The sequence below is a fragment of the Callorhinchus milii genome, unplaced genomic scaffold (genome assembly GCF_018977255.1).
Source record: "Callorhinchus milii isolate IMCB2004 unplaced genomic scaffold, IMCB_Cmil_1.0 Scaffold7, whole genome shotgun sequence".
In the NCBI taxonomy this organism is placed as follows: Eukaryota; Metazoa; Chordata; class Chondrichthyes; order Chimaeriformes; family Callorhinchidae; genus Callorhinchus; species Callorhinchus milii.
Window position 1 is genome coordinate 4,557,560 of NW_024704748.1, and position 23,837 is coordinate 4,581,396.

Below are 23,837 nucleotides of genomic sequence, written 5' to 3' on the forward strand. Positions count from 1 at the left end.
GTAATTTACACGTGTAATTTAGTTTGTAAATCATACTGTGCTGGATTGATCGATGTATGGGGTCATTATGTTTCCCAGGTGTGGAGTCATTATGTTTCCCGGGTGTGGGGAGAGGTAAGGTAACAGGTAAATAATGCAATGAACACTCGCAGGTTATTAATGTGTGGCTCAATTGGTAGCAGTCTCACCTCTCAGTTTGCCCCACCTCAAGCCTCTGAACTTGTACAGTCAAGACTGATGCTACATAGCAGTGCTGGGGGAGCGCTGCATTGTAGGAGATGCTGTTCTTTGGATGAGACATTAAACTGACATCCCTCGTCTGAAATATTCAGAACTGGCGAAGGGTCGTGGACCCGAAACGTTGACTCACTTTCCTTTCTCCATAGATGGTGCCTGACCTGCTGAGTTTTCCCAGCTCTCTCTGTTTTATGACGGTGGAAGAGTTTGGGAAGTAAATAATAATAATCCTTGCATTTGATAGAGCGCCTTATCACAGCTTCGATACGTCCCAAAGCGCTTCACCGGAGATACTGTAAAGTGTAGTGACTGTGTGTTTTGTGGACAAAATGGCTTACGAGGGCAGTTACTCACCACTCGAAGTCCGAGTCCGTGCAGGTACAGGGAACCGATGTGTAGGCACCGATGTATTTCTTTCTCAGTATGCACTGCGCTGTTGGCTTCCGCCGTCGGTATACACGATTCTCTCCCATAATGCAAGCCTCACCCTGCGAGGCAATGACATGGGTAAGAAAGGGAGGGTTCGAAATATAACATCATTACATTGTGAAGCTCACAATGTTTCAACATCGTCAATAATATCTGTCAGGTATCTCTCAGCATCCTGAGAGAGGAACTATGGCGCATCAACATAACGAAGCTAGAAAGACATCTTGCTGATAAGTCTCAGCACTAGAGTTAGTCAGTAGTGTGCTCACCTCCGAGATAGAAAGTTGTAGGTTCAAGCCCCGCAGAGGGACTTTGAGTTCACAGTCTAGGCTGTCTCCAACCCCTCCCTTCCCTCTCTCTGTCTCCCTTTAAATCCTCTCAAAACACCTACCTCTTTGACTGCACCTATGGTCACGCCACATTTCCTTGGCTCCCAACTTCGCTACTGTGAAGCACTCTGAGACGTTACCATAAATCAAGGAACTAAATAAATGCGAGTCATTGTTATTTTGTACTGTTGTTAAGATCCATTTAAGATCAAAGTCCTTCAAATGTCTCCTGGCTCGTAGCAAAGCATATCTCACAGTGACTTGACTTGAACTTCCAGTTGAGATTCCCTTCTCAAAATGCATTTTCGACCAACCAGCCCCAATTGTTGTTATCTTAGGAAATCAACCATAACAGCATCCGAGCAGGAGTGCAGGACAGCTCTGTGTAATCCCGATAAACCGCTACAGATGTGCGAGCAGCAATAATAACATAACATAACATGTAGGAGCAGGAGTAGGCCATTCGGCCCTTCGAGCCTGCCCCGCCACTCAATCATGGCTGATCTTCTAATCTAACTCCAGCTACTCCAGTTAATACCATAACCCTGCGTATCCCCATATCCCTTAATACCTTTTGCAATAAGAAATATATCTATCTCAGTCTTGAAATATGTTCAAGGACTGAGCGTCAACAGCCCTTTGGGGTAGCGAGTTCCATACATTCACCGCCCTTTGAGTGAAGAAGTTCTTCCTCAACTCAGTGCGAAAGGGTTGGCCTCTGATTTTAAGGTTGTGATCCCTGGTTTCAGTTTCTCCAACCAGGGAAACAATCTCCCACTATCTACTCTATCATGCCCTTTGATGATCTTATAGGTTTCTATAAGATCCCCTCTAATTCTTCTATATTCTAGAGAATATAGGCCCAAATTGGTCAGCCTATCCTCGTAACTCATCCCCTTCATCCCTGGTACTAACCTAGGAAATCTACCCCCGCTCTACTGTTTTTGCTACCTAGCTGGATGACTTCGCACTTCCCTACATTATACTTCATCTGCCACCTATCTGCCCAATCACCTAACCTATCTATGTTGCGCTGCGTTTTTTTAATGTCATCCTCTGTGTTGGCACTTCCTCCTAGTTTTGTGTCATCCGCGAATTTAGATATATTAACTTCGATGTCCTCATCTAGATCGTTGATGTAGATGGTAAATAGCTGAGGCCCAAGGACTGATCCTTGTGACACTCCACTAGTCACATCCCGCCAATATGAAAAGGACCCGTTTATCCCTACTCTTTATTTCCTACCCGTTAACCATTCCCCAATCCACGTTAATATACTGCCCCCAATTCCATGGGCCCTTATCTTTTGGACTAACCTTTTATGCGGCACCTTATCGAATGCCTTCTGGAAGTCCAAACAGACCACATTCACTGATTCACCCTTATCTAGTTTACTCAAAAAACTCTATGAGATTATTACAAAGATCTTACTGTCCGTAGCAGGTGAACGAGAAGTCAAGATTTCTAAGGCGAAATTACAAAAAGGGCAGCAGCAATTATTATTATTGAAAGGCGCTGGACAGTCAAGAGTTGGGGGGCTGGAGTCAAGAGGGATGGAGGGCAAGGGGTGGGGGGTGTAGTGAGGTGGGAGATGGAGGGAGAGATCCAGGCTGCTTGGGAAATACAATACAACATTACATTTGTATAGAAATGGGAGGTTTTTTCATGAGGTGGATCTTCATGTTTTTCACAGGAAATCACAGAAAATGGGTTTGGAGCTCAGGGGCTGTGTTTCCTCACCTGATTGTGGAGCTCCCACGCCTGGAGGTCCTTCTCAGTGCATCTCCTGCTGAAGATGGACCTGTAGTCAACCTTCACCAGCTGCCAGTCCGAGCGATGGCTCAAGTGCCCGAACACTCTGTCAGAGACAACAGTCACAATTAGTAAAGGAGTGAGCTGTGGCAGGCAACACTGAGGAAGTGTTAATTAAACACTCGTCACATTTACGTGACCCGCTGGAAAACTTGAGTTGCGATGCATGGCCCTGTTGCACATCAGTTCCGAGCAAACCCCCTGCGCAGCACTGCTCATCTCCCTTTCACACGCCTGTAATACACATGCCGTGCTGCCATTAATGTGTGATTTATCCCCCCTGAGCTCTGCCTCTGATCTATTACACAATAGGTCTTTGCTTTATATTGCCGCATCCCATCACTTTGGCAAGCTAAGGCTAACGCTATCTATCATAGAATAGCTTAAAAATATAACAGAGTCACGGGAAACATAGTAGCAAGAGCTAGAGAGGTCTGGATTTCATTACATTAGTGTTCCCTGTGCGCTTATGTATGCTGAGCGCCGCTCAATTGTATTACGTGTAAGTTGAAGAGGAGTGGACCACATCTGGGCTTCCTGTAAACTGTCAGGCCAAGGGGGAGAAGGTGAGACAATGCTTCACATCAGAGCCAACAACAAGATGCTTTTACACAGCGCCCTTCACACTGGGTAACGTCTCGGGGCGATGTCTGGACAGATGTATTGTTTGACAGAAGGAGGCCAGTAATAATTAATTTTATGTTTATTGGAATAATGAATAATTTCTCCCACAAAAATCCAGCCAATTCGCTTTGAAGACGCTATTTTAATTGCTAGAATTATTATTATTATTATTATCAGAATCCCCTCATTTGATATGGCACCATTCACGTAGGGAGGTTTTCTCAGGACACTTCACAGGACTGTAAGGGGGAGTATTTTATGAATGAACTCAGCGGCCAATTTTGTGCACAGCAATGTCCCACAAACAGTGGTGAAGTGAATGTCGCGTGGGACATCAGGGGACTGAGAAACATCCTTCTCTTTTCGAGGAGTGCCACTGCATTACTTTAACATCCAACCGAATAGGCACAGAGGAGCTCGGTTTAAACATCTCACCCGATAGATGGCGCCTCTGACAATGCAGTGCTCCCCCAGCATTGAATTGGAGCAACGGCTTTGAAAAAGACGAGGGCGGGTGGGGGGGTGGGTGGGGGGGAGAGGGAAGGAGTGTGGAAATTGAACACTGCTCCAGCTTCGTCTATCAACACTCATTCGGGCCCTCGTGGCCACCCTCCCTCCCTCTGCCATTCAAGGAATTTATAATGGATTGTTTTTACTGAAACTGCGATTTCAAAGCAAATTTGGCATAAAATGGCCAGGCCAGGCATGATTGCAGACTAATTCCCCTGCTCTCTCTCTCTCCTAGGCGATACAGCGGGCTGCAAAAAAATGTTTTTCCGCTGATAAAGTCTTTCCACAAAGGGAAGCATTATTTCTCAAGCACTGGTTGTCTCGCAAGGTCAATGAAAGACAAAAAGCCACAAGCAAATGATCAAGTGAGCCTCAAATTGGAGGTGGGGGCAGGGGGGAGGTGAGTGTGATGCACGAGAGAGCAAAAGGGTGGGAAGGTAGTTTCTTTCCCCCTCCACCACCCCCCACCACCCCCCCCCGTCCCATCTTTCCTCCCTCCCTGCTCCCCGGTTTCCTGGCAGACAATCCCCCCGCAGCCCCCGCTCCCCCAGATCAAATCAGTTATTCGCTTCACGGCTGTTTTGTTGGGACATCGCTGTGTCACAAAATTGGCTGCAGCGCTCGCCCACAAAAACACAGTCACTCCACACCCTGTAAAATCCTGTGAAGTGCTTTCAGATGCCTGGATGACGTGATAAGGCGCTCTTATCAAAATTCGAAGATTATCATAAGAGAGGTGCGTGTGTGCGCGGGGGTGTGTGTTGTGTGTGTGTGGAGGGGGGAGTTGTTTTTGTGTGTGTGTGTGTGTATGGGGGGCGGGGGGGAGTTGTGTGTGTGTGTGTGAGGCTATGTGTGTGTGAGGGTGTGTGTGTGTGAGTGTATGCGTGTGGAGGGAGGTTGTGTGAGGTGTGTATGTGTGTGTGGGGGGGTGGGGGAATGGTGTTTGAGGGTTGAGTCCAGCACTGCTCAGCGACAAAGAAATGTGAGAGGCAGAAGCTTGTGAGAAGCATTCTCGAATTCCTCGCTTGATGTGTTCTCCCTGGTGGATTTATTTATGAATGTAAATTGGCTCCGAGTCACCGAGGAGAGAGAAACAGCATTTATAATTGATGAGGACGTGAGCGGAGGGAGGCGCAAGGGCTTCAGTGTAGAGCACCTCCTCTCTTCCCTCCCATTCCAGCTGGTGATTGTTCGCGCAGGGAGTCAGGTTCTGCCTCACGGCAAAGGTTGGAAGCTTTAACATTTTTGATGTCGAGCTGGTCAATGGTCCTCTGGATGAATCGGTCACTCACCTCATGGCCACTCATTTTTTTTCCAGCCATTCTGCTCTCCACTCTCCCTGGAACTCCATCCCGGAGTCCCCTCTCCACCTCAACCCCAACCTCCGCCCCCCCACCCATTAACACATTTAAAGCCTAAGACGTTATCCTAGGTGAAAGCCGCTGTATTACATGCAAATTATTAGAGGTCAACCACCACAGGAAATGATGTTGGTAGTGACCTGGTGACCAGGTGGTCAGGATAGTGAAGTAAAATGGCGTCTACTCACGTCATGACGAGGGTGTCCTCTCCGGGCTCCCCCAACATGCCGTCCACAAACAGAGGCACCGACGTGAAGCTGTACTTGCTCCAGGAATTTCCTGCATCGAAGCTAAGCCTGCCAAAGTGAGGGAAAGCAACGTGATTACAGTGCTATTATTCCTGCCTCAATCCCATCCCTGCTTTATCTATTGCTAATGTGCTCTTGTTCCAAATCCTTGTTGCGTCCTAAAGTATTGGAGTCCTGCAGCTCAGTGGTTAGAGCACTCGCATCGCAATCGAGAGGACCTGCGTTAGATTCCCGGGCAGTGAAAACATTAGGCAAGTTTCCTTACTCCACACGCCTCTGTTTACCTAGCAGTAAGTAGGAACCCGGTTGTTAGTTGATTGGCGGATTGCTTTTCCGGGGGTAATAATCCATTAAAAAAAATTAACTAAGCACCAATAATTTGGTCACTTAACCCACGACTGCTTGTGGGACATTGCTGTGCGCAATTGGCTGCCGTAATTCGCCCACAAAATGCACAATCAATTCACTTTACAGCGTATCCTGTGAAGGGCTTTGAGATGTCTTGAAGAAGTGATAAGGAGCTATATCAAATACAGTGATTATTATCATTATTCAATTATTATTAATGAACAGGATTTGCCAATCGATCGATTGAAACCACGTTTGACGTTGTGTCAGCGTTGGATGTTGAAGTGACTAAATCTCATTAAGTCAGCAGATCACACGATGTCTTCAGATGAAGAAGACCCTTTGGCCTCTCTGAACTCAGCAGGCAGTCAGCTCGTGCACAGCACTGAGCAACCTTTTACATGTTAATCTGCTAAAAAAAAATGTGCTTTTCAAACGGAAATTTTCATCTGCTCCGACCAAACCCCCTGTCATTTTCTTGTTACAATTTTCATGATGTCTTCTTTGACTGGATTTATACGCCATGTATTTTTGATGCGGGAGATGATTGGGTGCAGAGATTTGCATCGGAATATTCTATTGGTTTGAGTTTAAGGCTTAAATCTCAAAGCTCCATGTCTCATTAAAGTCTCAATTGCTCTGATTTCTTCCCCCACGTCACCCCAAACCCTCCCCCCCCACCCCACCCCACTCACACACATGCACATACACACACGCCCACTCTCAATTTATTTTAATCAAAGTACCTTCAAAGGGATTCGGGCGGTCTTTCATTTGTTTTAGTATTACTATTATTAATAATCTATTAGGATTTCCAGGCTATATCAGTGAATCCCCTCTCCTCTGTAGGTATGTAAATAATTAAGCTATCGCGGTGAGGTATTCTGTGAGAGTGGAATCCAATGATGAAAGGCTACAACTCCACTCGCTTAAAGGTCCACTCCCCATCCCTCCCTCCTGAATCTCCTCTTTAATTCAGCTCATCTGACATTTGGGGGGGTCCCTTCTGACTCGTCGACCTGTGCTGTTCACTTATCACTTTTGTGTTTACTCTATCATACACTTCAGGTCCTGCGGCACAAGCCTCTATAACTCCCTGCCTCAATCCAATTCTATCACCTTTTTATCTGTCTTTAAAACACAGTTTACAACAACAGATTGCAATTAAATAGTGCCTTTCACGTTGCGAGGACCTCTGAAAATGCTGGATAGTTAAGGGTTTTCACTCAAGTTGGGGGTTGGAGACAAGAGGGATGGAGGGCAGGAGGGTGGGGGTGGGAGGATAACCGCAGTCGAAGAAGAAGGTCTTGACATGGGCCTTGAAGGAGGCAAGGGAAGGGGCGAGGTGGAGGGGCTCTGAGATGGAGTTCCAAAAGGCGGGGGCAGAGAGGTTGAGGGCCCAACCGCCAATAGTGGAGTGGGCCAGGCAGGGGAGTTGGAGCAGGCCAGAGACCGCTGAGTGTAGGGAGCAGACAGGTCGATAGGGAGCGAGGCCGTGGAGGGATTTGAAGGCAATTTCAAACCTATGTCCCCTTGTTCTATCTGCTATCTCGGTACATGCTATTCCTCTGGGTGACCAGAGCCAGAGGCTGGGAGTTACTTAACAAAGAAACTCGATGCTATGATGGTGTTGCAGGGGTGAGGGGAGGATGGCATTTGGAAAGGAGGGGATCAGAAGGGTCTGCTTGATCTGAACCAATCTTGTGATCCAGCGATCCCATTCTACTGGAGCTCGGGCACTGATAATTACCACATGTGCTTGATGGGCTGAGGCGTGTGTTTAATGGCCACCAGGGCTCCCCCTTGGTCCAGGAACAGGATGCTGTGTTCCTCTTCAAACACCTGTGTGGGAGCACATGCAGATCAGTGTTAATACAACCTCCCCCGAGCAGTCCCCAGCTGAAAAGCCACTCACTCACTCAGCACGGAGCACGAAACTGGCCAGTGAATGCCCCGCCCCTGCTGTGAGCATCAGCTCTTTCCACTGCCTCGCTCCCTCCTCTCGCTCACCTGCCTCCAGCTATTTCCCCCGTCGGACGAGATGAACATGCTGCTGGCACGCTCTTCCTCATCCACTAACAGCTCGGGCCCGATGTTACCTGAAAAGATCCGGTGACTGGGTTATAACAGAGTGATGGGCTTGGGCTTTAACAGTAGCATTTGCGGGGGACGCTGCTGTGCGCAATTGGCCTCTGCGTTTCGCCCACAAGATACACAGTCAATTCCCTTTGCAGTATGTCCAGTGAAGCGCTTTGAGACGTTTCAATGACGTTATCGGGTGCTATATCAAACGCAACAATTATTGTTCTTATTCTAATAGGCGGAATGACAACACCACCACCTCACATTTGTATAGCGCCTTTCATGTCGGGAGGACGTCCCAAAACACTGGATTGTGAGGGATTTGCACCCAAACTAGGTTTGGGATTATAGAGGGGTTATAACAGGCAGAGTGCTTTGGAATTGTGACAACAGCCATTTACATTTATACAGCGCCTTTCACATTGGGAGGAAGTCAGGGATTTGAACCAAGCTTGGGATCAGGGAGGGGGTGGTAGAGGGTGACCGAAGGCGGGGACGAAGAGGAGGGTCTTGAGACGTACTGTGAAGGTGGCAAGTGGGGGGGTGGGTGGGTGAGAGTGCTACTGACTGAGCCATGCTGAGCACTTTAACAACAGACTGAGTACCTGAAGCCACAATGATACCAGGTGCTGATTCCTTGCTGGCGATGTTTCCTGACGTGTATGGATTCTGTGCCACCTTCAAGTGCAGATTCAACGAGCAATAAGGCTGGCAAACACACAGGGAAAGGGTAGAGAGGGTGTTACAAACCGACCTGCAAATCTCAACACCCGTTCCCTCTCAAGGGCATTAGGACCGGGTTTCAAGATAAAGGGTATATAATAAAGATCCAAGTGATTTAATTCACGTTTGGTTTACGTCAAGCGGAATATAAGATGCAACTCAGGAATATTCGACGCGTGTTTCTGGTTATACAATGTTATATAATATACAATGCTCCTGATTAATCGGTTGTGTCAATGCAACACTCCATCCAACCTTCCCCCCCCAGCCCCCCCAGCATCACACTGAAGTATCAGTTAGACTGTGCGAGTCTAAGCTTTGTGAGTTGAAAGTCCACTGAACCGTCAGTTCAACAACAACAAGGTGCTGAACAGTCAGGGTTCAGGACGTGAGAGTGGGGGGGGCAGGGTTGGGATGAGGGAGGGCAGAGGGGGTAGGAGGGCAGCTGAAGGCACGGTCGAAAAGAAGGGTCTTGATGTCGTGCCTCGAAGGAGGTAAGAATTTGAATTCTATCCTCTGAGGACTGGGGAGCCAGTGGAACCAGGCGAGGGTGGCGGTGATAATAATAATAATAATAATAATAATAATCCTTGCATTTGATATAGCGCTTTTCACGTCGGGAGGACGTCCCAAAGCGCTTCACAGAATATACTGTAAAGTGAATTGACTGTATATTTTGTGGGCGAACGCGGCAGCCAATTGCGCACAGCAATGTCCCACAAACAGTCGTAGATTGAAAATGACCAATTTATTATTGTTTTGGGGTTTTTGGAGGGATTATTATTAGGCGTTTGGAGTAAGGAAACTTGCCCAAGGTTTCGCCCTGCCTGGAATTGAACCCAGGTGTCTTGCTTGCAAAGCAAGTGCTCTAACCACTGAGCTACAGGACTCCACTGAGGTCCACTGGGGTCACAGAGCCTGGTGCGAGGAGAGGCCACGAGCTGCAGAGTTCTGGATGATCTGCAACTTGTGGAGGGAAGAGTTGGGGAGGCTGTCAATGAGGGAGTATCCGTAGTTGAGCAGCGAGGTGACGAATGCAAGTATGAGGATTTCGGCAGCCCGAGGGGTGAGGCAATGGCGGAGTCGGGCAATGTTGCGGAGGTGGGGGAAGGTAGAGCGGGTCATGGCACAGATGTGGGGGAGAAAGGACAGTTGAGGGTTGAACAAGACGCCCAGGTTCCTGACTGGCTTGGTGAGGTGAAGTATGGCATCTCGTGAGCAAGGACAAGGATTTTGAAATTCACACCGAGCAAAGCTCAGATGAAGCCTTTCTGAATTGCAGTCAAATAACAAAGGTTTCCAGCGCAATTAAAACGTTGATGACAGCCATTAACATTGACCATGGCTTCTCTGACATGTTCTTCAACAGTAACTGACCCCAAGAACCGTATTAATCACAGTGTTTAACCTCTTCAAGTTTCCTCCTTATTTGTACCTTCATTAGTTCAGTGGGTCGATAAAATCCTTTTAGAAGGGATTTAGGCTCTCCTACAATGAAACGGTGATGGGGAGAAAGATTATTATTGGGATTATTTACAGGAGACGGGTTGAAAAGTACCTTACCAGGAGACAGTGAATGTCATTGCCTCGCACGTCAGTGGATGGAGCTCCAAGCAGTCGCCAGTCACGGCCTTTGTTGTAAGTGATGAATGTCTTCACTTGGTTTTCTACCTTCTTGTTCACTAAGAACATTCCCTTTATCCCTGCTACCTAGGAAAAATGGTTACAGCTGAAATACTGCTGATGAAATGTGGGGCAGGGAAATGTGGGGGGTTGCTGGGGGGCAGGGGTGTGCAAACGGGTGCCTCCAAACAATCTCCATCCTTCCACCCCTTCGTCCCCGCTGCAAATGAACATGGACGCAACTCGTAGAAAGGGGAAACTTGATGCGTGCGTGAGGGGAAATAATAATAATAATAATCCTTGCATTTACTATAGCGCCTTATCACATCTTCGACATGTCTCAAAGCGCTTCACAGAATATACTGTAAAGTGAATAAACTGTATATCTTGTGGGTGAAACGTGGCAGCCAATTCTGCACAGCAGTGTCCCACAACACAAACAGTCGTGGATTGAGTGACCAAATTTTATTTTTGAGGGATTATTACCCCCGGAAATCGATCTGCCAAACGACTAACAACTGGGTTCCCACTTACTGCTAAGTAAACAGAGGTGTGCAGAGTAAAGAGCCTTGCCTAAGGTTTTGCCCTGCCCAGGAATTGAACCCGGGCTTTCTTCCCTTGCAAGGTGAACGCTCTAACCACTAATCTACAGGACTCCACAATGTGGAGCATGAACACCTGCATGGACTAGTTGGGCCGAATGGCCTGTTTCCCATGCTGTATCACTCTATGACACATCTGCATGTATATTTGCTTATTGATTATAAACTGAACACAGTAGAGATTCAGTAGATGAGGAGAGCAATGAGGCTGATCACAACGTTTGAGGGGTGAGCTGTGGGCAGCACTTGTGTTCAGCCTGGAAGAGAGATGTATCAGGAAGAGAGTGTAACAGACGTGTAAAGGGAGAGAGAAAGTGAACCCAGAACAATATTTTCAGACACTCTTAAGAGTGAAAGTCAAGAGCTTTCAGGGTTACATTTCTAATCAATTTTATTCTTTGAAGCTAATCTATTTTATTCTGTATGGCGCTTTGAGACATTTATTTTATGTGAAAGGTGCGATATAAATTGCAAGTTATTAATAATAAAATCTATTGCTTACACGGAGCATGAGAGCAACTGGGCAGTGGAGGGGACGTGAGGTGAGAAATGATCTGGTGATTTGCTAATCTGTGATCCGGTGTCCCAATGATCTAGCAATATATTAATTTGCCAATGTGGTGATCTGGTGATTTGCTAATCTGTGGGTCTGGTTATCCAACAGCACAGTGATCTGGCAATGTGGTAATCTGATAATATGGTGATCTGGTGATCTGGTAATGCGATGATCTGGTAATGCAGTGATCTGGTGATATCGTGATCTGGTAATGCGGTAATCTGGTGATATGGTGATCTGGCAATGCAGTGTGTTAAAAACATTTGCAACTATCTCCAATACACTTTAACATTAACCCATGACAACAAGTGATCTGGTAATGCAGTGATCTGGCAATGCGGTGACCTGGTAATGTGGTGACCTGGTAATGCGGTGACCTGCTGATGCGGTGATCTGGTAATGTGATGATCTGGTGAAATGCCAGTTGGTGTTGCTGTTGGTTGTGATCCGATGGAGGGAGCCCTGTGTGTGGGAGCTTGTGGAGCACAGACACTACGTTACCTCGTACAAGTCGATCATCACGTTGCCCTCAGGGCCGCGGCTGCTCTTGACATTCTCCAGGGCCAGAGTGAAGTACACACCCTGGGCCTCCGACACGTACAGGTTATAGGTGTCGTTCTGGTTCCATTCCTGCACTGCAGAAAACACCTGCTTCTCATCCGTGCTGATGATGTGCATGTCCTGTAGGCAAGTTAATAAATAACAATATATCATAATAGATATAATATAAATAATAATACATAATAAATAGTAACACATTATAATAAATAATGGCAGTAATACATAATTACTACAAATAATAATACATAATAAAATAATACATAATAGAATAATAAATAATAATACCACACATAACTACTATTAATTAAAATATTGGTGTGCGCAATTGGCTGCCGCGTTTCACCAACAAAATATGGAGTCAATTCACTTTGCAATACATTTTGTGAAGCGCTTTGAGACGTCTCAATGACGTGATAAGGATTTTTATTATATTGACATTATATTAATGAACATGGTTTAATTAATCGATTGATATTAATACTGTAAACTTCTGATAACTTGACCCTGGCATTACGGCTTGTCACTACCACTTAACTCCTCATCCTGTCAATGTTTCATCCAAAGGACAGCGCCTCTGACAATGCAGTGCTCCCACAAGCGCTGCAACAACTTGGAATTTTTGGATTTATTTATATAGCGCCCTCCACGCCAGACAGCATCTCAGAGCGCTCAGAGCCGCCCTGGAGCATCAGCCTAGACTGTGAGCTCAAAGTCTTGACCTGTTGCCTTTTTCAGGCCCGTTTGGTATCTCATGTCTTTCTATAAGGTCTCCTCTGAGATGTCTCATTCCAAGCCTTATAAAAACCCTGACTTATCTCATCATTCTTCACAGCTCATCCCTCTAACACTTGGGATCAGCCTCTTTAAGTGTCTTTGTGCCGAGGCTGCCTGAAAACTACAAGTCCCATTCTTTTCATCACTTGTACAGCAATGAAGGGCAATTCTCAAAGCAATCATTTCATTCAATCCACTGAAATTTCCAAGGATTAAGTCAGGTGGTGCTATTATACCCAACATTACCATACTGCAGTGCAGCGAGTCATACGGTATGTTTTACACACTACCAGCTGTACACTTCAGTNATAANCAATAATCCTTACATTTGATATAGCGCCTTTTCACATTGGAAGGACGTCTCTAAGCGCTTCACAGGATTTACTATAAATTGCAGAGACTGTGTATTGTGTGAACGCGGCAGCCAGTCCCGCAGACAGCCATGGAATGAACGACCAATTTTATTTGGGGGATTGTCAGCCAGGACACCGGGAGAAAGAAATTCCCTTCTCTATTCGAATAGTGCTGCAAGAACTTTAACATCCACCTGAAGAGGCAGATGGGACGTTGGTCTATGTCTCATCTGAAGGACGGCATTCAAACCAGTGAGCTCCTGGTCTGTGAGCTGCAGCTCTGTCCAGTATGAGGCTGCCCCATCAATATCCGCATGGACACCCACTGTCCATTATTCTTACCTTCGGCAATGAGTATTTTGGGAGTTTCATTTCCGCGAAGCTCCCTCTTTGATACGACACGTAGTAGCTCACCCGACCTCCAGACGTCACCTACGCACAAAACACGTATAAATGTTAAAGAACTTTCTCTTGTTTTCCTCTTGCATTTGATCTAGAGCTTACCACATCGTCGAGATGTCTCAAACCATTTCATAGGATCTTACTGTCAAGTGTAGTGAACTTGTAGGCAAACACGGCCTCCACTTTGCACTCAGCAATGTCCCACAAACGAGCCTGAAGCGAAAGATCAATTCCTATCTGGGTGATTGTTGGCTAGAACACAGGGAACAAGAAACTCCCTTCTCTGTGGATTAGTGCCATGGGATTTTTATCATCCACCTGTGACAAGCAGACGGAACCTCGGTTTAACATCTCACCTGAAGGACAGCACCTCTGACAGTGCAGCGTTCGTCCAAAACTGGCGTGTCAGTCAAGAAAGTTTCACTTCTGAGTCAGAGGGTTGCGAGTTCAAATCCCATGTTATGACTTTGAAATCATACAGTCTAAGCCGATGCTCCACAACAGTGTTGGGGAAGCACTGCATTGTTGGAGGTCCTTCCTTTGGATGAGACGTTAAACCAAAGTTCCCATCTACCCATTCAATGGGCATTAAAGATCCCATTGCACTCATCGAAAAGAGAAGGGAGTTTTTCCTGGTGCCCTGGCCAAGAATTCCTCCCCCACACTTCATGGCTGCTTGGAGTCCTGTAGCTCAGTGGTTAGAGCACTCGCTTTGCAAGCGAGAGACCTGAGTTCAATTCCAGGCAGGGCGAAACCTTGGGCAAGTTTCCTTACTCCACACAGCCTAATAATAATCCCTCCAAAAAAACAAAACAATAATAAATTGGTCATTTTCAATCTACGACTGTTTGTGGGACATTGCTGTGCGCAATTGGCTGCCGCGTTCGCCCACAAATATACAGTCAATTCACTTTACAGTGTGTCCTGTGAAGCGCTTTGGGACGTCCTCCCGACGTGAAAAGCGCTATATCAAATGCAAGGATTATTATTATTATTATTATGTGACATTGCTGTGCACAAATTGGCTGCCGCCTTCGCCCATATAATACACAGTCACTACACTGACATGAAAAGAACTACAGTATATCAAATGCAAGGATGATGATGGTGATTATAAAAGGCGCACTAACTGGCATGTTCTGTGAGTGCTTAGGAGTTTGAAAGGTCACAGGAAAACACACTTATCGATGCTTTCACCAAATAGCTGTCTTTTGCCCTTCTTGATCTGGGCTGATGCAATCTGCCCCCTCAGGCCAACACGTTCCACATATGCCAGGGTACCTGGAGGACAGTTAGCCAGGACACCAGGAGAAACTTCCTTCCTCGACCACCTTTACCTGAGCAGGTCTGGCATTTGATTGATACGTTACAACGCTTCACTGGTTAATTGCTGTCAAGTGTGTTGATTGCGATTTTGCAGGCAAACCGGACAGCCATTTTGCATGAAATGTCTCATCCGAAGGACGTCACATCCAACAGTACAGTGTACAGCCCTGGACTGTTTGGTCAATGTGTAATACAGGGCTAGAACCCCCAATCTTCTGATCCGGAGGTGAGACAGATGCGTGTCTGAGCCAAGCCGACACAGTGTTCATTAAAGACTAATTCAGCCAACGTTACCTACATTCCTGCTTCTATTTGTGCTCTGCATTGTGCACATTCCGTTCCAAAGAGCTGGGCCGAGGGACATAACTGATCCTAATAAACAAGAATGCACCCAAACCAGCTTTATGCCCAGCAGATAAACACCTCTGAATCTGCACCAAGGAAAGATTGGACAAGGTAAGACAAAATAAATTGGTCTGATTGATTTTTCCCTGAGATACTTTGGATCTTCAGAAATACACCATAATTACGTATTTGTTTTCGCTCCAGATCTCAGGGACAATTGATTGGATTGAGACTCATGTTCAATAAGACATGGCTTGTTCTCTCTTGAAATGAATGTGCCTCTTAACAGAGCACACACACACACAATATCCTTTCATTTTGTTCTGTTCAGTATCAGCGCCATGGCTCCGACGCTCATTAAGACCCAGTGATAGGGCGAAACTGTGTAATCATAAATAGTTAAGCCTCATATTTAATACAGTGTCTTATCATGTCATCAAAACATTTTAAAGTGCTTTATGGGATATTATTGCAAAGTGCAGCGACTGTCTGTTTTGTAGGCGAATGCGGCAGCCAATTTGCACACAGCAACGTCCCATCAATGCCCAATGAATGCCCAGTTTTACCTGAGGGATTATTGGCCAAGACACAATGAGAAATTCCCCTCACTTTTTGAGAAGTGCAGTAGGATCTTTAACGTTCACCCAAACAGGTGAACAACAACAACAACTTGCATTTATATAGCGCTCTTCACACAGGATAGTGTTCCGGAGTGCTTGAAATGGGACGGGACCTTGGTTTAATGTTTCGTCTGAAGGACGGCACCTTCAACAATCCAACGCTCCCTAACACTTGAGCAGCAGCTTCTGGTGATGTAAGTTCAAAGTCCCCACGTGAGGCTTGTACCCACAACCTTCTAATTCAGAGAAGGGAGTGCTACCAACTGAGCCAACCCGATGCCAGTTTAATAAGCCATGTAAAAGTGCAGAGGTGGTACTGGATTCCTTGTCACTGGCTGTCTCAGGTAGAGCATACTGGGGAGTGGGGGTTTGGGGGGTGAAGGGGAGCAGAAGGGAAGGAAAAAGGAGGAAAGGCTCTCACAAGCTGGAAGATCCGGGTTTGATCGATTCCCACGCAGGGCAAAACCTTAGGCAAGCGCCGTAAGTAGGATCCTGGTTGTTAGTTGATTGGCGGATGGGTTTTCTGGGGGTAATAATCCCTCCAAAAAAAAGAAAATGTGGTCACTCAATCCACAACTGCTTGCGGGATACTGCTGTGTGCAATTGGCTGCTGGGTTTTGCCCACAAAATGTACACAGTCACTCCACTTTACAATATATCCTGTAAAACTCTATGCGATGTCTCAATGATGTGATAAGGTGCTATATCAAATGCAAGGATTATTGTTATGATTATGAGGGCAAAGCAAGAGAAGGAAAGGGAGATAAGGGAAAGACAAGACAATTGACTTGGATGTAGCCCTTTACCTGTGCAAACACGTAGTCATCCTGTACCACCAAGGAGTTGTGGTCGATGTGACCTGGGAAAAGTTTGTTGCTGGTGGCCCCCGTACAGTTGTGTATTCTGCATGTGATATACATGGCGTCTGCTCAGAGAGAAGAAAATAAAGAGAGTCTGAAATAAAATTGTAGAATATTTATTGGGCCAAAGGTTTACCCCCTCATGAGCGCTTGTTTTTCCCCCTCAACACCCTGATGTTGGGCAGCCTGGGCTCTTTGCCTTGTACCAGGCAGGGGCCATTCACGCACATAGTGGAGTCCTGTAGCTCAGTGGTTAGAGCATTCGCCTCGCAAGCGAAAGGACCTGGGTTCGATTCCTGAGCAGGACGAAAGCTTAGCCAAGTTTCCTTACTCCACGTGCCTCTATATTCCGAGCTGTAAGTAGGAACCTGGTTGTAGGTCGATTGGCGGATCGCTCTCCAGGGGGTAAAATCCCTCCAAAAAAAAATAAGAACAATATGGTCACTCAATCCACGATTGTTTGTGGGATGCTGCTGTGCGCAATTGGCTGCCGTGTTTCACTCACAAAATATGCAGTCAATTTACTTTACAGTATATTCTGTGAAGCGCTTTGAGAAGTCTCAACTACGTGATAAAGCGCTTTATCAAATGCAAAGATTATTATCAGTAGTAGTTTTATTTAAGGCACTCACGTCCTTCTGCGTCCCTCGCCTCAATGTGCACGAGGTCTGGATACTTGTCTAAGCCCGTTACCGACCTAAAAAGAGTGAAAGAGTGGGGAGGGGATTGGGGGGGACGAGAGGGGTAAGCGGGAAGGAGGTGGGAGAGGGTGTAAGGAGTGGTGGAGTGGGGGAAAGAGCGGGGATGGGAGAAGGAGTAAAAAAAACAGAAATAAATGAGGACGTCGCAACCTGAACGTGACAGCCTCATAAGAGCTTAGCGTTCCCAGTCTTTCACAATGCTCCAATGCAATAGAATGGGAGGACAGTCGGATGGATGGACGGTCAGATAAGACAACTAAACCTTACGAATTGCAATTCCCAAGCCGTCAGCACTCCGGCGTGTGCCTGTCATCAGGAATCTTACACACGGAGGACTTAAGTCCCCGAGGCAAGGCTGCTCACAGTTATTAAGCCGTTGTTAACAAGTCCCAAGCAGCTGGAAAGACATGCATTGAACTCGTTTGTCTGAGACCTTAAACAAGAATCAAGGGGACAACCAAGCTGTGCCATGTATCTGTGTCAATCCAATCAAGTAAGTTCTCCGAATCAAATGAGCAGATTCCCACATTGCTCTCTTTACTATAAAATGACTATGAAATTTACTACTAAATTTCATCTCTGCGATATAGAGCTACACTGTGATTTACAGCACTGAAGAGGGCCATTCGGCCCAATTAGTTAGTGTTTTATTCTCCACACTAACTACGGTTTTAGCTGGTTAAACTCCAGCAGTTACAACCAAGCCTTGACTCTCGCTAACCTGCACCTAATACTCTCTGGGATAAGGTCAGCAGGATTCAGCACTGTGAAGCTCTTTGGGACGTTCTCTCAACATGAAAGGCCCTATAGAAATGTAAATTGTATCCCTCTGGAGTAAAGACTGAACATAGTGAGCTCTCTCTTACCAGTAGAAGCGATTGGGAGTGATTCTCTCAAGCACCAGCTGCCATCTCCGTCCAAAATCATTGGAACTGTACAACTGGAAAAGAAAACCACATGAAGTACACAGATGAGATAATGAACACAGACATGGACAGGCATTAAAATGATGGCCTCTGCCTTTGTCCTTTCTCAATCTCGCTGGGAATCTGTAACTAAGTGAAAAGTTGTCAGCCTGGCTCAATTGGTATCATGTTGGCTTCCGAGTCAGAATGTTGTGGGCTCAAGACCACTTTGTTGAGACGCCTCAACGAGCTTCACTGAATATACCTTAAAGTCAATTGACTGTGTATCTTGTGGGTGAATCGTGGCAGCCAATTGCACACAGGAGTGTCCCACGCACAGTCGTGGATTGAGGGACCAAATTACAATTATTAATTTTTATCGAAAGGATTTTGCCAACGGACAAACCATCCACCAATCGACTGACAACTGGGTTCCTATTTACTGCTGGGTGTCATGATCCCGCTTCATAACTGAAATTGTGAATATATGCTAACCCATGTAGTCAAAATAATTACTTTAATCAATGGTTAGAAATGCTTATGATGAATAGACACCTTTATGAATAATGGTTAAAAATGATGAAGGCAGCTAAGAAAATGTCAAGATGACTTGAAGATGTTTATCCATAACAAATTCATGTTTTAATTAGTGTTGTGTTAAAGGTGAGGTAGCTGAAGATGCCTTTCCATTACAAATTCATGTTTAGGTTAAAGGTGCTTTCTATAACAATTCAAGTTTTATAGCAATTCATGTTCTTCTATAATAATAAAAAATATGCAGATTGCATATTATTATTCTTTCATGTGAGATATTTGCTTCATGTGTGTGAGAAAGGAAGAATTGTTTATTTTCATCCTGCCTGTGGAAAATCGATTATAAATGATGTATGGCCGAACTATACGTTGTACAGCCTAGGACAGTGCATATCAGGTGCTGTCCGCACAAAAGCTAACTTTCATGTGACGATATGGAGTGGTGAAGCAAGTGTGTTGTCTTCGGGGTTAAAATCCATCAGACTTAGACTGTTCCATCATTTCATCAATTTTCGTTAACCCCAGCAGTTTCAGGAAGAAGGAAACTGCAGGAATTCCAGAACGTCTGAAATCCTTTTAAATGTAATTGGAGGAGAAGAATAACAACGTACAACAATTGTGGAATAAAGTGCACAGCTCAGCCGTCCATCTTTTAAAGATTCAACTTTGACTTCATAATCAACAAACTCAAGCAAAAGGTTTCTGGTTGGAAACGAGAGACTTTTTTGTCTGATGCAAGACTTTTGCCTGCTGTGTGTGCATATATACCAACTGACTTTGATCTAGACATTTGTCTACGCAACTGTTGTATTTGTGATGATTGAACTAACAAAGTTTACATTTCTTATTAAGTAAAGAATTTTCAGAGCACAAGTTTCTGAGTGTCTTTGGTTCCTCTGCTCTTGGGTCCTTAATTAAAGGAAGGCTATAAAAAAATCAGATGGTCTTATTCTGCTCATTGCCCAAAATGGGTAAACAGAGGCATTTGGAGTAAGGAAACTTGCCCAATGTTTCGCCCTGCCCGGGAATCGAACCCAGGTCCTCTTGTTTGCCAGGTGAGCGCTCTAACCAATATGCTACAGGAATGGGTGGGGTGCAGATGGAGAGGGGGCCACAGATGGAGGGGAGAAGAGAAAAAATCCCATAGGATTCACAAATTGCTGGTAAATATGAAATGCTGGACATCAATGCTTCACCCTATCCCTTGTGAGCTCAGCTCTGATGATTCAGCTTGTGTTGTGGAGTCGAGGTCTTGCCATTGAGCTACTGTTTGTTTCTTTGTTTATCAAACAATTTCTGGCCCATCTCCAACCTCCCTTTTTCTTTCCAAGGTCCTTGAAAGAGTCGTTGCTTCCCAGCTTCGCACCTTCTTCTCCTACCACTCCCTTCACGAGCCAGTCCAATTGGGTTTCCGTGCTGCTCATAGCACGGAAACTGCTCTGGTCAAGGTCACAAATGGCATCCTGTCCTTCTGTGACCAGGGCTCCCTCTGCCTCCTGGCCCTTTTCGACTTCTCTGCTGCCTTCAAATATCGTGGATATTTTCACATATATTCTCCATTCTCCTCCACTGCCTCTCCTCTTACCTCAACCTTCAATAGTCCTTAAATAGTTCAGGTCTTATCTCTCACACCATCTCCAATTTGTCTCCACCAACGGTTTCTCTTCCAGCCCCCGCAGAGGCTCGTGCAGTGTTCCTCAAGGCTCTGTCCTTGGTCCCCTCCTCTTCAACCTCTACATGCTCCTTCATGATGACATCATCCGCATACATGGGGTCACCTTCCACATGTACGTGGATGACACCCAACTCTATCTCTCTGCCTCCATCCTCGATTCCAGGACAGCTGACATCCTGACAGACTCTCTGTCTGACAAGATCTGGATGAGAGCCAACTTTCTACAGCTCAATGTCAGCAAGACCGAGACCCTCCTGATTGGCTGGCACCAGTACCTCTGCACCTCAGGCGCTGGCAGCATCAGCATCTATGGATGCACACTTCACCAAGCCAGTCAGGAACCTGGGCGTCTTGTTCGACCTTCAACTGTCCTTTCTTCCCCGCATCCATCCATGACCCGCAATATTGCCACTGTCTCACCCCTCAGGTCGCCGAAACCCTCATACACGCATTCATCACCTCAAGGCTCAACTACGGAAACTCCCTCCATGTCGGCCTCCCCAACTTTTCCTTCCACAAGCTGCAGATCAACCAGATCTCTGCAGCTCGTGTCATCTCCTGCACCAGGCTCCGTGACCCCATCAACCCTACCCTCGCCCGGCGCCACTGGCTCCCCATCCCTCAGAGGATAGAATTCAAAATCCTCGTCCTCACTTTCCAGGCCCTCCATAGCCTTGCCCCCTCCTACTTCTCTGACCTGCTGACCCCTTATCAACCTGTCCTCTCCCTCCATTCAGCGGGATCCAGCCTGCTCCATGTTTTCCGCCCAACCAACCCTACCATCGGCGGCCGGGCTTTCAGCCTTTCTGGCCCCACCCTTCACCTTGCTCCCTCTCTTGCCTCCTTCCAGACACGACTCAAGACCCTCCTTTTTGACCGTGACTTCAGCTGCCCCCCCCCCACCCCATCTCTCTGCCCTCCCTCCTCCCAACCCTACCCCCCACAATTGGTCCTGATCCCTGACTGTTCAGCGCCTTGGGACATCTTCCCGATGCGAAGGCGCTTTACAAATGTAATTTTGTCATTGTTGTTGTTGAACTGACGATTAAATGGCCTTTTTTTTTTAACAGCATTCATTAATGAGCAAGCAAACTGAATGACCAAACAGTCATAAAAGGAATACAACTTTAATGAGATTTTTTTTCGTGAAATTTCTGTGCAAAATCTCCGGCTGGTCTCAAAGGACAAATATACTCCCACACCTAGCTCTATCTCTCATACCATGTGTGGGCGGCACACGTATGTCTGATCTGGATACTCCTAAGCAAGGCGATGGGTTCTCACGTGTGTCAGACACTCAGAGAAAATCTCTCATTACATCCTGCAGGTAATTTCTTCACCAAATTCCCTATCTTATTATTCCCTATCTTATTCGCTCTTGGATATTCTAATACAATCTGTCACCTCCGCTTCTCTGGGGTCCTGCTCTACTCTAAATTATATAATAATCCTTGCTTTTAATACGCTGTATTATCATATCATTCCGACATCTCAAAGTGCTTCACAGGATATAATAATAATAATGCTTGTATTTGATATAGCACCTTATCACGTCATTGAGACATCGTGACTCTATTTTATGGGAGAAATGCAGTTGCGCACAACAGTGTCCGGCAAACAGTCGTGGATTGAGTGATCAAACTTTTATTTTTTTCGGAAGAGATTACTACCCCCAGAAAAGTGATCCGTCATTCGACCAGCAACCGGGTTCCTACTTGCTGCAGGTAAACAGAGGTGTGTGGAGTAAGGAAACTTGCATAGAATTTTGTCCTGTAAATAAATAAGATGGTAATTAAAATGGGGGGAAGAGGAGAGGAGGAGGAAATTAAACCATTTTGTTTTGAAATCTTGGATTCGTTCTTCTGAACGGACCGATGTTGGAATGCAGATGGCAGTCCAGGGGATGGAGTGTTAGTGTTCGGCAAAGTGCTCTGTTAAACTTGAGAGCCACGCTGCACGCTGGAGGAATCCCAGATTAATACTGCGCCAATGAAAATTTCATCTATTAATATTCTGGTGGAAAAGTGAGCGAGGAAACAAGGAGCCATAGCTAAAACGCTGCCACACAAATGCTGGTGAGTGATTATACTCGTAACAGAGCAGCTGCGGAGAGCTGGTGTGTAAGGCTCCCAAATAGCTCACAGCCTTATGGTTAGGATCGCAAGACTGCTTTGGATGAAGAAGGCCATTTGGCCCAACCGATCTCGTCCCTACACAGCATCCTCCCTTCCTGGTTGGGTATGTGTAGCAGTGGGTGTTCCAGTGGGCAATGGGTGTTCAGCTTCAAAAGGATGTAGAAGATTAAATGGCAACAACAACAATTCGCACTTTTACACATAGAACGACGTCTTCAAGTGCTTCGCAGAGCTGCTGTGGAAATACAGAGCAAGTCACTACACTTCACAGTATCCCCTGTGAAGCGCTTTGATACATCCCGATGTGAAAGCTGCTTTCTGTATCAATATGCAATGATTATTTATTTATATAAGGGAGGTGATCGAAAGCCCCGTTTGAAAAGGTAATTTTATCTGATAATAATTATAAATAATAATAATAATCCTTGCATTTGATGCAGCATGTGGTCGAGACATTTCAAAGCGCTTCAAAGGATTTTCCTTTTAAAGAGGGGTGACTGGGCCTTTGCAGACGAACAAGGCAGTGGGAAGCGCTTCGAAACATTGCAACCACACGATAAGGCGCTGTTTTGAAGTGAGAGGCTCAGATCATTACTATAATTTGCCTCAGGCAGAGAGAAGGCATCTTTTGGCTGTAGGTTTGATCTTGAAAAGATAAGCCTTGTGCAGGCTAAGAGATTGAAAGAGCCTTTCTCCCCGCACTGAAGTGAAAACACAGAAACAGATTCCCTGTAAAGCAATTAATGCAGTTCTGAATAATTCATTCAAAAAGAACAGTATTTATGTCCACGACAGGTTGTGTGTGGGTTTGATGGACCATACAGCTGTGATGCATTCCACTGTTTTACACCTACTTAATCCTAAAGGCTCTATCTATAACAATTATCCCATCTTTATTCCCTTGTATGTTCTGACAGTCATATTCTAGGGAGCTGTACATTCATTGGAGCAAGTGAGCTATTGTCAGTTTGACCATCTGTAAGAGGAGAGAGAGCTTTGTGTTGTCCAACAGCATTGTTTGTCATTGTCACTGGTCTCTTTCGCACACACTTACATACTCCATATCACCCTCACTCACTCACACATGCACTCACTCAAACACACTCAATCACACGCTCACTCAAGCAGTCAACCACACGCACACTCACGCAAAACATACACA

At 45.8% G+C, this 23,837-nt stretch overlaps 1 protein-coding gene across 1 annotated transcript in view; it reads right to left on the reverse strand.

Moving 5' to 3' along the window:
* LOC103185231 (VPS10 domain-containing receptor SorCS1-like) overlaps nt 1-23,837 on the reverse strand; it is a 179,915-nt gene that overhangs the window by 20,203 nt on the left and 135,875 nt on the right. The window contains exons 5-16 of the mRNA XM_042336802.1: nt 18,293-18,366; nt 17,358-17,422; nt 16,672-16,790; nt 13,515-13,604; nt 11,986-12,165; nt 10,267-10,413; nt 8,586-8,688; nt 7,909-7,997; nt 7,649-7,740; nt 5,491-5,598; nt 2,736-2,853; nt 592-725 (exon numbers count right to left, since the gene is read on the reverse strand). Coding sequence (XP_042192736.1) covers nt 592-725; nt 2,736-2,853; nt 5,491-5,598; nt 7,649-7,740; nt 7,909-7,997; nt 8,586-8,688; nt 10,267-10,413; nt 11,986-12,165; nt 13,515-13,604; nt 16,672-16,790; nt 17,358-17,422; nt 18,293-18,366 — 1,319 coding nt within the window. The remainder of the gene's footprint in view (nt 1-591; nt 726-2,735; nt 2,854-5,490; nt 5,599-7,648; nt 7,741-7,908; nt 7,998-8,585; nt 8,689-10,266; nt 10,414-11,985; nt 12,166-13,514; nt 13,605-16,671; nt 16,791-17,357; nt 17,423-18,292; nt 18,367-23,837) is intronic.